We start from the raw sequence: 17,586 nt of genomic DNA on the forward strand, positions 1-17,586 counted from the left end.
CTTTAATGCCGGCCTTTCCTCTCTGACTCATAGTTTGTGTTGCATTGTAACTATTTGAGTGAGACAAACTATCTTTATGAAACCACATATTGCTCCAAACAAGCGTCTGGAAACCATACATTTTCTCGTCTTTACTCACCAATGCTCCCTCCAGTTTGAAGATGGCGGATGCTCCGAGCCGGTTCTCTGGTGCCATCTTTCGCCTCCAGCGTCTGCGACGGAGAGTATCTAAAGAACGCTCTTTTCTGTGGAACTTCAAGCCAATCAGAGTCGAGAATTCCCAGCCCTCCGCGTGCCCTTCTTCCTGCCTCTGTAACCAAGAGATAAAAGTAGCTAAAACGTTTTTGTTTAAAAAAAAAAAAATGGAATCAGTAATGCCCCATGACCCTGTTCGGACCTCCACAGCGGCTCCTGCAGGGAGTGCCGCTCTCTTGCGACGTCGAACAAGCCTTCTCCTGCGGTGGGTGTGGTACACCTTCTCCGCAGGGACCCAGGACAGAGGCTTGTCATTTGGGGGAATAGTGATGCCATACTCCCACCCTGAGGAGGTGCAAACATAGACACACAGGCACAAACTATTTTACTTTGTTCCACTACTGTTTGGACACAGAAGCATATGGTTTTCACAATGCAAGTTCACTTGATTTACTCTTGCCTCCTTGCTAGGTCATAATAATATCAGAGACCTGGAAAACCAGGAGAGAAACACAATTTAGTCGTTTCTTTCCTTTCTGAATTAATATGTCTTGCATGTCCACAAACTGCGTGAAGAACAGCACTCTCTACAGATTAGCTGCTGACGTAAATCCTGCACCTTCGTCATCCACAGCTCTGTTGTCATCCACACTCCACTCCTTCTCCTCCAACATCCAACCTGGAGGTAACTCAAACTCTTCAGGGTTGTGGCTCTTCTCTCCATTCTGTGCAACAAAAAAAACCTCAGGTTTCATTTTTGTCATTTATTTTCTTCATATTTATTGGCCTTCTCCTAGAAAAATAGGTCGCCACGATTACTCAAACTTACATCATGGGCATGTGGAGGAAAGCAGAGTGTAAAAAATAGAACTTTAACCAAATTCAATAACTACGAGAAAGAGTAGGCAATGCACATTTGTGTGCTCGTGTGATATTTCTAGCCACCCTGCACATTATGAGCGTGTCAGCGTGCAGTTCTCACCACGTCGGTGTATTGCTCTGAGGCCGGCTTCCAATTGCCACCAGGGAAGCGAGTCTCATTTTGGTACACCTCGTCCATAAATTCAGTGTGTCCTGCGTCTGCCTCGGTTAAGAGACTGAAACACAAATCCAAGCACACAATAATATGTACCACTTGTGTGTGAAAAATGTTAACATATTTTACAAAAATCTGAGCCACAACGTGATATTTGGCACCCTCCAGTGGTAGTATTACAAAAAGACATCCTGGCACACCGAAGCATGGCGTGGAGTACTGAACAGTGTGAGTGATAAGTTGGGAGTGGTCGGTCGGTCGGTCTCCAACTCTCTCTCCCTCAAATCAAGCTGTCAAAGTGTGAGTTCCTCTTGTTGCGCTGCATATGCATTTTAGAGGATGTATTGAAATGAATCACTTATGATGGGCGTAGATAATAAGATAAAAACAATATAAAGACGTCCCCTCAGGACTTTCATAAAATCATCTGCATTTTTTTTAAAACGTAACTATACATAACTTCCAGTTCGCTGCTACAGTCTGGTACTGTGTCATTAAATCATGGTCTAAGGCATGACAGGAATGTAAACAGTGGCGCGCAGACATCGCCCACTTCCTCGTCTTGAGTCCACAGACTGTGTGTTCACTGGAAAGAACGCACATTACGCCTCCATTGAGTGGACACCTTGTGTTGAGAACCAGAGAGGAGGAAACATGCCAAATTGTCAGCGACAATTATACTCACGCTCTCTCTGGGTCGATGAACCACTCTGCTTCCCATTCCCATCCTCTTGGAGGCATGAAGTACTCTCGTTTCAGCTTCAGTTTGCCCGTTACGTCGGAGTACTTGTAGCGCCCCACTAGTCCTGTGGTCCCCCAATTCCCAAACACCGCGGCCTGGTTCTCGTACTGGAACGCAAAGGATGACATGTTAAGTATTAGATGCTGACTTCACTGCTGGCTGGCTGCCGCCCTGTGGTATTCAAATTTGTTTTTGGGCTTTGCAAATACAGAAAACACAATGTTTCTATTGTGAGAAATGAAAGACACTACAACCATAACATGTTGGAGCACTGTACCATCTCAGCAAACACGCTGAAGGTCCCCTCAGAGTAGGAATTGAACTTCTTCTCGTGTGCAGACAGACCGAGCCACATGTTGACTCTAATCTGAACCGGCACCTTCAGGCCCTTGTTCTTGTCCATGGGGTACTGGAGGGAACAAAACCAAAAAATGAGATCAGAGAAATTAATTACAGTACCTTTTAGTGTAAAAGCAAAATAACAAAAATGGCAGACGGACACTACAATCTGTAAGAGACTACATCTAATACAACAGATTACTACATACGTGTTTCTTGACTTTATGTGTACCTGTAAAAAGACGGTCTGTGTCTTGCCACAGTGCTGACCACAGGCCTGCTCGCTGTGTGTGGAGTGGAGGATTTGGTGAGCAGGAATGCGACTGTAGGCCACCCTCTTCTCACCCCGTAACATCCAGATGATCACGTCAGGCATGCTGTTCTGGGGCTGGACAAAAAAAACAAAAAAAAAACGGGAGAACCGATGCAGAATAATGGGTGAGCAAAACAATACACCGCTTGGAACCATTATTTTTAGGTCCCTCTTTGTCCAGGCTTGCTGTGGTGCATATACCTCCTCGGCCAGTAGTTTAAGTTTGTCCGCCCAGGTCTCCAAGTCTGGCAGGGTGTCACTGATGATACTGGCCTCCTCCCTCATGCGTCTGGCTCCGTCCTTGATGGTGACCAACGCGCTGTCTCGCAGCTTCTTGATTTGAATGTCCAGGGATGTCAGGTTGGAGCGGCCCTCCAGCGCCGGCGTTGGGCAACTGGAGGAGAGCGGAGACAAAAATGGGACAATTTTTTAAAATAAAAAAAAAATACTAAGTGAGATTAAAACACATGATTAACAAGTAAACTCTTTAACGTCTACAACCACTCTTCATCTGACTTTATTACATTGAAAAGGTGCGCAGGCAGCATCAGAAAGGAACGCCACATCCTCCATTTACCTTTCCAGGTCTTCAATTAGCTGATTGAGCAACTTTAGCCACACCTCTGTAAGTTGGTTTTCAGAGACTTTAGCCAAGATGGCAGTTTTAAACAACTCCAGGTTGGATTGCTGCAACAAAAACAAAATAGGGGTGAGGATGGCACACCCATCTTAAACCTCCTTGACTCTCACATTGATGCATGTACACACACACACGCATAACAAACATTAGGACAACACAGTGTGCTTTAAAGGCTGCAAACCTATCAAAGAATGATAAACTTAACATTTGTTTGTATTACAGCGGATAACGCAGTGTTACCAGGCGGTGAGCAATGTAGAGGATGATGTTGACAGAGTCCAGGCGGTGGGCGATGTCCTCCCAGCATGAGAGAACCACCACCACTGGCTTAGTGTTCGCCCAGGGCAGGTAATAGTAGTGGTTACCTTGAAAAATGACAAACCAATTTTAAATCCTCCCGTTTTGCCTCTTTACTGTGTGAACGGAGTCGGTAGGGCGTCAGATAGTAGCTTCCTCACTCACCATCAAATACAGCACAGCTATACTGAGTGGTGGAGGAGAGTGGTTTGCAGGTGGCGTCCAATTTGTTGCCGTAGTTGCCGATGCTGACCTCAAACTGGATTGGCTCTCCTGGTTCCTGTATCATGGACGCGCTGTGGAAGACTGCACACAGACTGTACTTCCTCCTCCGCTGGTACTTCTGATGTAGAGAAGAAAACAGAACACATTTTTAACAATTTACCATCAGAGAAGGACGTGTGAAACCACACTCCTGTTAAAAAGGGAACTACACTCATCAGGAACTACACACGGGGCGGATGAAATGGGCACAATACCTGCACCACCAGGATGTCGTCGTTTTGGATACTGTCGACCGTTTTGTCGGCTTTTCCCTCCAGCTTAGTGGACAGCTCCACCAGGACCCTGCCCCTGTACGCCACGCCTTCTCCCTGCAAAGACATTGATAGGAACTGTTGAAAACCTGATGACGGGGATTGTAGGACACTGATAAAACGGTGAGAAGAAACACAAGTTTTAGAAAAGACGAACGAATGTATTCAGTACTTTGCCATAATTGAGATCCTGATAGGGGTCTGGCAGGCCGGAGAACTCTCTGGGGCTGCCGTACAGGTTGACATAGCAGGGCCCGAAGACGGGCAGGAAGCCCACTTCAGACTGCCCCGTGTTCGCTGCGGAGAGATGGAGATGGACTTAAATCTCTTTAAGGTTAGACTCGAGCGAAGCCACGCGAAGCTTTGGCGTTAGTACAGTGTTGTGGTATTTGAGGCGGTGGTGGTGAACAGCTGGAGGCGGAAACAGTGAATGCTGGGTGAGTGAGCGGCAGGCACTACGGCAACACAAACGGTTAGACACTTGGATACTATCGCACAGCACAGCTTCATTAGTGATGTGCACAAAAAGACTTCATCAAATTAGCGTGCACAACATGCTTATTAACGCAGTACATCTCATGCAACACAGAGGGGGAAAAGAGCACAATTGAACCTTCGTATGACGTCATTTCCCCACTTTCCGCATGTTCCTCTATTCCAGGAGAAAAAGGACAATGCGAGTACCATTTAGAAGTCGTCAACAAACAGGAATGACAGCGTCACAATGGTTTTTCAAATGTGAAAATGTTGGTTTTCATGTCGGGGTTATCACAAAAGATCCAGACCTATTAGGGACTGAAAAGGTTTTATTGAAAACAAATTCCTACCTTCAATCTCTCCACCAGAGGAGGCTATCTTAGCCAGGTTCAGGTATGTAGTGCCAATGGCATCATTTCCTGTCAAACGATCCCTGCAACCACACATGACACCTTTAGACTCCCGCTGCATCCACACAAAGCACTTCACTCGTAATTCACTGTGAAACAGCATAGACATTAAAAAAATGTAGAGGCATTGTTACACGGAATAGAAAACAAAGTCTCTTTATTGGGTCAGAGACCTGAGCGGGTTTTCAACACCTCCTGAGGCCCACAGTTGTTTTAACCTTTCCTCTTGGACTTATTTCCCTTCAGCCTTCCTGGACCAGAGTTATCGGTCAGTTTGTTCGCTCCGAAACGCACGATGATTAAATTAGTTGAGAGACGGTGCCAACAGGATCCCAGAGGGTGTTATTGAGGGGAAGGGAGGGGCCTGCACAGCCCGAATCATAAGTCTCATGTGGTTGGTGATGGGCCATGGAGACACACAAATATTGTCTACACTTTCTTAAGTCTGAATAACAAAAGAACGACAGTCAATCTTTTAAATATAAATTCTAATGTTGTTTGACTTACCAATCAAAGACGGTCAGCTTGACCCGCTCACACATGGAGGGGAACTACAGAAAACACAAGAAGCAAGTTAGAAAGTGTCCATTTTGTCTTTCTTTTGTGGTGCTGGGTCAGAACAACACTTTCCATCCTCTCACCTTTACTTGGAGGTTCAGCACTTGGTTCCACTCTGGGTTTGCATTCTTCTCCACGATCTGAGTGCACAACTGCAGAGGAACACAATCAAGTCAGCTTTTCTTCTGTTACACAACATGATATGCAGCACGCTTACATTCAACACCGCAGCTGAAAAGATGTTCACAATGTTCAGAAACCTTTTTGCCAGCGAAGCGAGCCTCTAAGAACGGATCCACCAGGTTCTTCTTGTTTCCATCCCCGCCAAAAATCTCTTTCATGGTCTGGACGAATGCATCATCCACTGTAAACGCAAAAACAGTGGAAGAATTCATTAATCAATCATCATTTTTTTCAGTTTTGCCAGCCAGAAAATGTAAATAATTCAGTTTCAGCAAGTTCTACTTTTAGATCTGTGTTTTTTATTATTTAATGCAATATTAAATAATGACTACAGCGTGTCTTACTCTGGGGAATGTCCTCAGCCCTGAACACCTTCAGTGACAGGGTGGCCCATCTCAGAGTCACACCAGCTGGCAGAAGCAGATTACTCTCTATGTCATCCTGATCGTCACTCGAGTCCCCCTTCTCCGCCTGCAGCGTGGAGTGAGAAAGAACAGAGAAGAGTTCATGAAAGAGGGCGAGGGGCAGAACCACCATATTTACATGCGGAAAAGAGGAAGCAACCAGCGGCAGCGAAAACCATCCGAGAGCTGCAGTCTGAGTCGTACCGGAGGCTCGTCTCCGGCCCCAACGACGAAGAGGCTGACTTTGAGGTAGCCTTTGGCCCCGGAGCTGGAGTCGTCTGGATCATTCAGCAGGAGCCACTTCCTCATGACACAGTGGGCTGCATCGACGCACACAGACACACACATTCACGGTCAACACCATCGAGTAGCATGTACGGGTAGATTAAAACTAACCTTGAACGCATACTTATTATTCACTCGTAAAAGCATTATGATAACATTCAAATGAATTAAAACCAAGTTTTTAAAAACTAATACACTTCTCAAAAGGATCTAATTCCCAGGTTAAAGAACAGAAATACCCAAGCTGAACATCATACCAAAAAAAAAAAGACTATATTAACCCTCTTCAAAACATCCTGTGAGAAAATGTAAATGACACACAAATCTGTGGTTTGTGCCGAGCTCACCTGGTTCATCATAAACATAACTAACGTCCAGCTGTGTGAGAGAACAAAACCAGATCAGCCAGACTCTCACTGAGGCATTAACACATTCTCTTCACAAACATGTGACGACGAAATGAGACCAGGTACCTTGAATTGTCCCATGAGACTGTCAGCCCTCAGTGAATAGGAATTGTACACCTGCAGAAAAGAGCATTCGCAGTTTGTAAGTATTTGTACAAATGCAACATGTCGAGATCCAATGCTGTCAATACGCAAACTGACCCGGATGCTGATTTGCTTTTCAAACAGATCTGATGGGAGCATGTGGACGTTATAGAAGAATATCTACAAGGGAAAAAAAAAAAAAATCATCCAAAGTTTCAATGAAAATGTAACATGTACTTCCATCCAGCACAATTTAACCTATGCCAAATTATTTAAAGTGTCAAACTGATCACAGGAACACATTTTTTACTTATATTGCCTCTCAGTAAAAGTAAAGTGAGAGTACCTCATCAAAGAAGGGGTTGTTGCCCCGCTTGATCCTCGTCCTGTGGGTCTCTCCACACACAATAACCTTCACCACTGGTTTGACGTTGTTGCCAGACAGCTGACGGGCCTCGATGATTCGGACCCGAATCTGAAGGACACGCGGCATCACAGCATCAGAGTGGATGAATTCATTTAGCTTGTGGCGGTATGAAAGCAGATCTTGAGCCATGAAATGAGCCTTGTGTAAAGTATCTTTCTGTAGTTACTGCTAAAAAAAAAAAAGTACGTAATCTGCATATTAAGAATATAGCGCGATGGTCTTTGTTGATGATCGCGCCAACACAAACCGACCTGGAAGTCCTGAGGTTTATTGACTAGTCGGTGGCGATTCTGTGCCCGGACCAGCTTCTGACGAAGGCTAGCGGCCTGACCGGGGGACGAGGAGACCCCTGCTGAGCCACTCTGGCCCCCATCTGGAAGAGTCTCACCCGCCTCCTCACCGCCATCTAATCAGCAGAAAAACAAGATGATCAAATACCTGGCATGCATTTCATGCTACCAATCTTTACTGCATTGCATAACATACCTGCATCCACTGTCGCATCTCCTGCATGAGGGTCATTGAGGTTTGGTGCCGCGTTGGCTGGAGGATCGTAGCCAATCACGAGATCGATTGTAGCCTGGAATTAAATGATCGGCTGGTCTATTATTTCAGTATTTCTTTAATGAGGAAGGTCGCCTTCCCGTTGCTTGTATTCATTATACTCAAGCAGAAAGAAACTCACTCCAATATTCTGTCCACTTTCATTGACCAAAGGAACATTTTTGGATGGCAGTGATCTCATCTGACCTGAGGCGAGGTCTTTCAGAGAGATTTTGGTTGACCCTAGGAATCTGTTAGGAAAAAAAACACACGAGGGGAATAACATGCGCTTGGTGAGAATTTGGCGGTGATTTAACAGAACGTAACACGAGCTGCCGTTCTAGTCAGGCAACATCAGTAAACAAGTTACAGACCACACAGAAATTAAATGCTGTATGTGCGCTCAGTGATGTTACATTTACAAAAGGGGCCTATAACAGGTCACCGCCCAGAGCCAACAAGCCCAGCCTGCTGAAACAAACAAACGCACCTCAGAAGCCAGCGCAGTTAAAACTGCACACAAGCTACCAGCTAGAGATGCACAGTGCTTAGATCATCTGGGACTAGAGCACGAAAATGAACCGACTATTCCATTTGAAGGCCATTTAAGCACCAGACACAAACAACAGAACCACAGTTTGAGACATTCAAATTAGCCCTCAAATAACAATATGGTAAAAATTAAAAACATTTAATTGCAAGTCATTAACCTCTCTGTCAAACTGTTTCCTTATGGATTGTTAATCATTACCTTTTTTTGTTGAGCAATTTCTATCCATTTTCAATATCAACATATTGATGATGAGGATGATGATTAAGTAGAACATAATTATCGAATGAATCAACAATTGTCAAAAGAATGCATTAAAATAAAGGATACATAATAAAGTTGAACTAAAATCACTATGACGTGTGTGGCTTTAAGCTTAGACACGTCAAAGAAATAATTATATGAAACTAAATGTGCAAAAGTGTCTGTCGGGGTTAGCTCTGACAAACAATAGACAATATGTTACAATATTAGATGTAGACTACAGTTATCGTGGCTAAAATGATTCACGATAAGGTGATAGAAAATGTAAACAACATTCTCATAGCGTTCATGCTAAAACGTCGTTTAGCATGGTATTAGCAGCTTGTTATTTTTATTAGCAAATGGATTACACTCAATTTGAGGGCAGAAAGGTGGAGAGTCTGGAACTAGAAGTGCAAAAAAAAAAAGCAGTGTTTGAAAGGCACTAGATTATGTGCACAATATTATAAAATATGTACTATATTTATCTATAAACTCAATATTACATTTTTTATGAAGTGGCACTTTTTATTCAAATCCTAAAATCGTGCCAAATAAGCAGTTCAAGTCCAGATATTTGAAACTGATGTTTCTACGGTTTTGTCCATTGAATACAATATCAATGAGAGCAGCTGAACAACAAAAACAACTCTTTGTTTAAACACAGTAATCTACAGCAGCTCACTACTAAATGTTTTCCATCACTACACAAAAGTCAACACCTGAGAACATGATGACCTTCATGAAGGTAAGAGTCATTACTGTTGTGGAGACTCCAATAGTTTGAGGTTTTATCAGTAACAAATACACAGAGTTGCTGGTTTATTAACCAACAATGTGGCTGATGGAATGCAGTACATCATGTGAACCGTGTTATTCTTTGACCAAGTCATAACATTTTGGCAGCATTTCTGTTGACCCAACTCCGTTTCCTCAATAACGTCACTGAGGCTCAGAATCAGATGCATCAGACTGATCAGACCACAAAGCTTTCAGTCAGACCTTAAATTCAAAGGGTGTTGTCCTCCCGTTGCTGACAACATGTATTTGGCCTGGATAGAAGATGTCATAATAAAAAAACACCGCCATCCTGTGAGAAGCCAACAGAACTTCTATTAGATAATTAACTTCTATCAAGAAAGTCTGTCTTTCGAAACATAACAGATCAAAAACGTCAAGACGTTGAAGCATTAGCAGAATCTCAGATGTGTTACTGCACTATAATAGAAATAGAGCAACGTTAGATATGAACTGTATACAGTTACTCATATCAGGTTACACTTTCTGTCACTACACAAAGAGTTGGAGTTTGGGAGGAGAAAGGGAGCGAGTTATAGTTGCCGCTGCTCCAGGGATTCTCCGGGGAGTCAGTGAGTCTATGAACCTGGTATGTAGCCTTGAATCTCACTGGATGCTCATTGGAGACACATGACTGTTCAGGGTTGATGCGACTCTCATCCCCTCTATGAGGCGCTTCTGCCAGCTGCTTTCTGGCTCCAAACTATTTAAAAAAAGGTGTCGGTGACCTGATTCAGGTGTAGGGCTGTCCCTTCTCAGATAGTTTGCATGTTCAACTTCTGTTTTCAGCTCGACTACATCACGATAGGTGCATTCAAATATTGTTATAATCTGCAAGACATTTGAATCCTACTTGATGATTGTACGGTGTCAATCGCCACAACTGCTTTTTAACAGCTTCCAAAAGTTATGGGACACTTAACACCCAGAACTGACATTAGGAACAGAATATAAAAAGGTCAGGGCCTGGACATATTTCCTCCATTGTTATCCGTGCAAACACACAGTCGAAAGACCAAAACAGATCGTGAGTAATGCCAGGCTCTGCTGAGTCACATCCCACCTCAGCTGATAAAGTTCCGACGTCTAAACAATCACAAATCTCCGACAGACTTAACTTGCGTATGTGGAGTTATAATAATAGGACGCAAGTACAGTTCTTCCTTTTGTCGGCCTCCTACATCCAGGAGAGCAACAGACTTCTTTAGCCAAAACACAGGTTTAAACTTTTGGTTCATGCAAACCAGTTAACTATGATCACCTATCCGTGAAGGGAAAGCGTGACTTTCAACACAAGCAGCTCTACAAGCGTGTCCTTGGCTGGGTTTCAGTTCAAGGCGTCGACACGCTCCCCTGACATAACTCGTCTCTATCACAGATCGAGTGTGATGACACCGCTCGGATCAGATTTGTGGAAATTAGCAAACGCTGGTCCCCGATTGTGACTGTTGAGTCGTATTTATCAAGTGCTCCAAGGCTCCACAATCCAGAAAGTGTTTTTTATAAAGGAAGTGAAGTATTTGGACCGATCCAAAGGTTTTATAAAGACGGGAAATTAAACAATACTCTGAGCTTCTGGTGCGTGTTCATTTCCGGCCAAATCTTACTGAAAGATTTTAGCCTGGGTTTCACCATCCACACATTCCTAGTGTATTTGTGCAGCAAGTTAATATATAATATTAATGGTCATAGCTTAGTGGCCATTTCCTTATATCAGCGTTATCAAAAAACTAACCAGGCAATGACTTAAAGTCTGAATCACTGAAGTCGAACTTTACAGCATATTCCTCATGAAGCCTGATTTAAAACATTAGTAGGATAAAATAAATGATTTTTTTTAAGCGCGCAAAGCAGGAGATTAAGGTTAAGTGAAACTCATTCATGGTTAAAAATTAACAGTCTAGAGATTTTTAACTATTATTTTTAGCCATGTAAGCAGCGTGGGATAGCGGCTCTGGGGATAGCAACATTAGTCTGTAATCCATCAACAACTTCTTGTGATGTCATTCATGGTCCTCAGAGGATGAATCCTGAGGACTTGTGTGATCCCTGACCTTTCATAGTGCATGAGTAAAAACATAAATATTGTATGGATTGCTGTGGAATATGATCTAGATATGAAAAAGGAGACATTTTAATGCTGGGGCGCCTCCAGAGTCCAAGTATACACTTATATATATCGATCTCAACATCTTTTAATGCCTTTTAAATATCTCAAGGGTTGACCGGATTACTGTGAAGATTGGTACCGATGTTCATGATCCCCAGTGGGTGAAGTGTTATGGTAATGTTGGTGATCACCTGACTTTTAAATCTAGTGAATTTATCGTGTTGGAATTTCAATTGTCCAATATTTAAGTTTGACCAAATTCCTGTAAAAGTAATAACATGAGCTTCAACTTTATTCGGTCTTTAGTGCCAATCAACAAATGTTAGCATGCCAACACACATTATATGCTGAACGTCAGCATTTCTATTGGTAGCATTTTAATATGCCAACGTTAGCATTGAGCTGCCAACATGGCTGTAGAGTTGTATTTGTGTTTTGACCAGTCTAAAACACTTTCAACAGAATATGAATCGAATATAACCAACTTTATTTAAAGCTCAATCATGTTCAGACCTAAAGAATACGTGAAAAGAACTTAAACATTTGGTTCATGACGTTTTCTTCAACTCACTTTGGGCAGAGTTTGATTGTCAAATCTTACAATCCAGACTATTGGTACACACAGGAGGAACTCTTTTTCTTCCTAAATCTAATTAGATTTTTTTTTTTGGTTCCCCTTTTGTTGCCGTGACAACCGGGATTACCCATAACACCAGCTGGAAAACTATTTGAGACAGAGAAGTCCGTTTCTGCTCCCACAGTGTAGTTCTTCAGGGAGTCAGACGGGCCAGCCCAGTGGAAAACCTGACTCAATTTAACAAGGACTCGTGTGCTGTGGAGGCACATCTGCAAAGCTCCGCCCCTCAGTTATGCCTGTCCCATGCGCTGGGGGAACATTAGATAAGAACATACGCATGCCACGTTATGGCTCTGTTAGACATTAAGTATAAAGACAAATACCTTTTAATGAGATTTGCTTTCCTACGATAGAAACAACTTGGATCGCAGTAATTAGTGATGTCAAAGAAACAATCTTCGTGGTTTGTCTATATTGGACCCAGATGTGATTTTAGCTTGAGATGGAAACATTGAGCTTGTTTAAAAAAAACATTTACAGAAGCATGTTGCATGACAGCAACTCACGCACAGTACTAGAGAAGTGCATACGTGCAGTTCGTGCCACAATTACACGACTATCATTTGGCAGCTAAATGCCACATAGAGTATTTTCCCCGATCTCAGTGACACACACACACACCCAAGAGAGACAGAGAGACAAAGAGAGAGACAGAGAGAGGGAGGGAGGGAGAGAGAGAGAGACAGAGACAGAGAGAGAGAGAGAGAGAGAGACACAGACAGACAGACAGACAGACAGACAGACAGACAGACAGACAGACAGACAGAGAGAGAGAGAGAGAGTATGAGAGACAGAGAGCTTTGTTTGCCTACGATAGAGTAAGAGAGGGGGGGGGGGGACAAAAGCAATTCATCCATCTGATGTTGCCCAATGAGGATCAGTCCTCCTACACGGTGCAGCAAGTCTCAACAGGGCAGGCCGGGTGTGAGAGAGTACAGTCAGCTTGCAACATAACGCCACAGGGTTACTGTGAAAATATGTAACTTCCATCTGTGTTAATGTGTATCGCTGATAAAGCCTTTAACCAGTGGGTGGTGAAACTTTGGCCTTTCCACTTATTTTGGAGCTAAGGTGCAGACTGAGACGAAACGACAGCTTGTTTTGTATCTAAAAAAAACTGTGCTTAAAATAATAATAAATGCTATTTATACAACAGAAAGACGTACTGTTAGCCAACAGCGAGAAAGTCTTTGTTCAGACAAAACAAAGTTGTCACAGGGATTCAAGAAGGCGAGGTGCACATCTTCTCTTTCATCACTGTGATCCATGTGTTGCACAAAAGCCAAAGCCAACAAGAACATCAGTCCTGTGGACTTGTGTTGCACTTACTTATTTTTCCCAATCGTTTCATAGTCTTTCACAATCACGTCTATGTAGGAGCGAGAGTCCAGCCCAGTGCCCTTCAGATCAAACTCAAGCACCTGCAAGACAAGATGAGGGACACGCGTTAGATATGGTGCTCCAATCCGTGTGGTGTCCAGAAGCAGCAGCGTCGTGTCTGAGGGCACGACCTCCAATTGATGCAACCTGACTGAATATTGATCAAGTTGATTTTGCAACTCAGTCAATACGACACAAAACACCAAAACAGACACTAATCTATATCAAGTAACATGGACCGTGTTCATGCTCAATATGCGACAGTCATAAGGTGATTGTCATATGTTTACCATGTGATGTGTACTGCTGCACTGACGGGATTATCTTGTATTATAGCAATTATGTATCCTTCCCTTGGCAGCTGATCAAAACTAACCGATTAAAAATCAAAGTACAAGATGGTCGCAGAGATATCTGCATGTTTAGATGTGTGCGTCTGTAATTAGATGTACCTCGTTCCACACTGGATCCAGCTCACTGTCGATCTGTTTGGTTTTCTTCTTCTCATCTGAAAGTCAAATCATTTCACACATAAAAAAAACCGTCAGTGGATATACAAAGAGCATACTGTATGGAGCATGACATCTCTCAATTAGGACATAATTAGATCAACAAACCCCCCAAAAATACAGCTGCAATAGTTTTACCCACTCGTTCAGCTGACAAAGTTAAGTAATTGCAGTTTGTCCTGCTTCATAAGAGTCGTGTCAGTGACCTGCAATTTATGTCTTTACGGGGAGAAATGGGGGAAAGAGAAGCTGCCACACCTGTGAGTGATGAAGGCAACCTGGGTTAAAAAAGACAGCTGAGGGCAACTGGGGTGATTGCCAAGATTATTTCGTCATCAGGGAGACAGTATATATTTCATTTATAGCTGAAGGATATAATGTCCTTCCTTTATTGCATGGACTAAAAGCACAGCAACACTGTCAAGTTCGTCGTTCGTAATCATATATAAAGTTTAATCAAGTTAGCGACCATAAAGTTACTATTTAGTCCAGAAGACACACTTTACAGACTTATTTAACATCAAATGTCATGCCACAAGTGTTTTTTTTTTCCCGAAGACCGAACATAGTTTCAACTTTAAGACTTGTGAGACTCACCTTTAAAAATCACAGAGGTAATTGGATCAGGGTTTCCAAGTTTCTTTTTCGGCAGACCTTTAGCCGATTCTACCACAACCCGCAACATGGCAGCAAACAGGCTACAGGCAGACTAAATGTGTGAAGTTGGGGAATTAAATGAAAAACAAATCTCCACAGGCTCGTCGTGGCTTTGCCATCCTCACTGCCCCATCATCACTGAAGCAGACGGGGCAGGGCTCAGGAAGTATATTTCCCGGACCCGCTGGTGAGAGAGAGAGGGGGAAGAAGGGCGGGTCACGGGGGTGTAATCATTGTGTGCGTGTGTGTGTGAGTGTGTGTGTGTGTGTGGAAGCCAGAGAGCGTCTGCTGTCCCGTGTGAGTCCAGCTGAGAGGAGACGGCTCAACGCAAACTACACAGCACAGTTCCGTATTCCTTTCATTCAGCTCAGGATGAAGAATATATTGCAGTGTAGCCCAAAACTATTTAGTTGAGAGGGTTTAATGACATCATCAGATGCTCCCCCTGCAAGCCTCTGCATGTTGGGTCCAAGATGTGTATGTGGCTCCATCTAGTGGCTGCATGATAGATTTGACTGAGGCCAGTCGAGAGGCCGTCCCAGCCTGAAGCAAATACCTTATTCACTTTGCAAAAAATTAAATAAGAACATAAATACCCACGACCAGGGACACATTTCAATCAAAATCCAACCCACAGAGTACAATGCACTATATGTCCTGACATATGAGCTTATATTATCCACCATTACTTGTTTCTGTCTTTGCACTGCTTTACATAATTGGCGCGCCTGATATTTCTACTGTATAAAACATTTTGAAACCTGCAAAAATTGCTGCTTGTGTAGATGTTTCTATAATTTTGTCATGTGCTAAAGCAAATATCTACGGGGACGTTGACAAATGTGGCCCAGTAAAGTTGTACAAAATACAATTGATATCCACTTGTGTTCTTCTACCTGTTGCGGTGGTAGTTGTCGTGATGTCTGTCTCAGATGATCCTCTTCACAGACCCACTGATGACATTACTGTTACGACAGAGTGTTCTGTAAAAGGTCTACATGGCAAATTAGGAGATCTTTGTATGTTCCACCTGGGTTTTTCTTGCTATCCCAAGCACAAAATGTGCTGTGGAAAAGGTGTATTACCATCTGCCACTATTTTCTGTTGTCCATTACTGACCATTGCATCATATAGAAATGAATTATGTAGAGCCCGTTACAGTACAGGCTACTAGTGTGTGTCGGGCTGAAGAAATAGCCCTGCAGACCAGACTGCACTGGGACTTGGGGACCTTCATTGAACCTCGTGGGAGGCCACTCTGGATAGCTCATGCTCATTGAAGTGGTGAGCAGGAGTGCTGTGAGTTGCTTGGCAATAATTAAACTGCATCAGTTGCAGAAGTCTGTGAGGGGTTTACAAATCATGACAGATAATGATGTTTGCGCTTACTCTTTTTTATCTAAAATATATGTGCAGTTTAAAATGTAGTATTAAAGATTCCTGCAGAGTCCTTGTTATGTTTAAACAGCTGTCCTTGTCCAAAAGTGGCCAGTATTAACTCTCCTGGGTCCTGGCTAACTTTGCCTCCTTGAATGATTAATCCACTGAGAGTTCGTGGCTCTGTTACCTCCAGCTGACGAGCAGTCCTTTTGGAAGCTCTCAGCTCTCCACGGTCTTCTCAGCAGCGATGTGTTGACTTTCCCCTCTCGGAGCGGTCAGACGCTTGTGACGGATGGCTTATTGATCCGTGGACCTGGACATTCCTTCTCTTTCTGGAGACAAGAAGCTTTGTCTGAGCAAATGAGGTCTGCCTGAGAAGACAGAGGGAGGGATGGAAACAAAGGCCCTGCGTGTTTAGGCTCGGAGCATGTCGGGGAGCTCAGATCGGCCTCAGTGCTTGTGGGTGCTGCAGCATCGGGTCTGAAGAACTTTCAACAGTGACGACTTGAGATTAAACCTGGATTTAAAATGCAACAGGAGATGGAGCAGCTAGTGTTTGGAAGACTTTAAAGTGGCTTCGGTTATAAATATGTATACTTTAAGAAACAACAAAAAACCTTGGCTTTATGAGAGAGAAATACCACACAGGCGGTTTTGGTGAGTTTTATTTGTGTGTTTTTTAAACCTATTTATCTGATCTTGATATATACAACTGATCACTGTTAAATAACTGTGTGTGTGACCTATTATTGCAAACAAAAGTGTGTTCATTTTGCATGATATGGCTGAACCTCATAATCATCCAATTCTTTCTTTATTTTTCATATGACACCAATTCATCAGACATTTTATCATCTCAAAACTTTTTCCTGTCAAAAGAAACAATGTCACTGGGGAAAATACAAATATTGGTATCACTCATTACCCTTCATCCATCCACCCATGCATCCATCCTTCCAAAAGGTTACAATAAGTTATATCAAGTCTTCTGTCAAGAACATTTGCATCTCAGACTCACATTTTGTCTCCACTCAGACACTAACAAAGATTTATTCCACCTTTCCCAACACAGCTTTCCCAACTCTTTCAGATATAACAGTTTTTTTTACACTCCTTTGTTAGCGAACTCGCCAACACTTTTATTACTTAATTACTTTACGATCCCACTCATGCATGTCCTGATAGAGCTGGAACAGACCTCACAATGCTGAGACATGTGACTGATTGTCCCCGCTTGCAGTCTCCCCGAGCAACAGGGCCACACAGGAGCTGCTGGTGGCGAACGTCACTTTGATGTTTTAAACACGTCCTCCAACCCAGCAGAACCTATTCCCTATTCACAACACACGCCAAATACGCACATTAAGAGCCACTGTTCAAGTTGCATGTGTTCCCTTTGGGTCATTGTATGTTTCAGATGATTATGCATGAGACTTCATGATGTGA

At 43.1% G+C, this 17,586-nt stretch overlaps 1 protein-coding gene across 2 annotated transcripts in view; it reads right to left on the reverse strand.

Annotated features, from left to right (window-relative positions):
• LOC137790014 (myoferlin-like) overlaps positions 1-14,907 on the reverse strand; it is a 25,024-nt gene extending 10,117 nt beyond the window's left edge. The window contains exons 1-30 of one of the 2 annotated variants that reach the window (XM_068583944.1): positions 14,701-14,907; positions 14,047-14,102; positions 13,544-13,635; positions 8,019-8,127; positions 7,820-7,913; positions 7,585-7,739; positions 7,253-7,381; positions 7,024-7,086; positions 6,889-6,939; positions 6,763-6,793; positions 6,335-6,450; positions 6,071-6,197; positions 5,804-5,907; positions 5,627-5,695; positions 5,493-5,536; positions 4,926-5,008; positions 4,712-4,750; positions 4,271-4,395; positions 4,042-4,155; positions 3,728-3,905; positions 3,506-3,630; positions 3,203-3,312; positions 2,827-3,019; positions 2,545-2,700; positions 2,251-2,382; positions 1,917-2,080; positions 1,178-1,292; positions 815-920; positions 398-540; positions 140-310 (exon numbers count right to left, since the gene is read on the reverse strand). In XM_068583944.1, coding sequence (XP_068440045.1) covers positions 140-310; positions 398-540; positions 815-920; positions 1,178-1,292; positions 1,917-2,080; positions 2,251-2,382; positions 2,545-2,700; positions 2,827-3,019; positions 3,203-3,312; positions 3,506-3,630; positions 3,728-3,905; positions 4,042-4,155; positions 4,271-4,395; positions 4,712-4,750; positions 4,926-5,008; positions 5,493-5,536; positions 5,627-5,695; positions 5,804-5,907; positions 6,071-6,197; positions 6,335-6,450; positions 6,763-6,793; positions 6,889-6,939; positions 7,024-7,086; positions 7,253-7,381; positions 7,585-7,739; positions 7,820-7,913; positions 8,019-8,127; positions 13,544-13,635; positions 14,047-14,102; positions 14,701-14,788 — 3,282 coding nt within the window. In that variant the 5' untranslated portion in view covers positions 14,789-14,907. The remainder of the gene's footprint in view (positions 1-139; positions 311-397; positions 541-814; positions 921-1,177; positions 1,293-1,916; positions 2,081-2,250; positions 2,383-2,544; positions 2,701-2,826; positions 3,020-3,202; positions 3,313-3,505; positions 3,631-3,727; positions 3,906-4,041; positions 4,156-4,270; positions 4,396-4,711; positions 4,751-4,925; positions 5,009-5,492; positions 5,537-5,626; positions 5,696-5,803; positions 5,908-6,070; positions 6,198-6,334; positions 6,451-6,762; positions 6,794-6,888; positions 6,940-7,023; positions 7,087-7,252; positions 7,382-7,584; positions 7,740-7,819; positions 7,914-8,018; positions 8,128-13,543; positions 13,636-14,046; positions 14,103-14,700) is intronic. The other variant, XM_068583946.1, reaches the window with a different exon arrangement.
• Positions 14,908-17,586: the final 2,679 nt, after the last annotated feature.

Source organism: Clinocottus analis, unplaced genomic scaffold, assembly GCF_023055335.1.
Source record: "Clinocottus analis isolate CAN_PGR_092001 unplaced genomic scaffold, fCliAna1.0.p SCAF_19, whole genome shotgun sequence".
NCBI lineage: Eukaryota > Metazoa > Chordata > Actinopteri > Perciformes > Cottidae > Clinocottus > Clinocottus analis.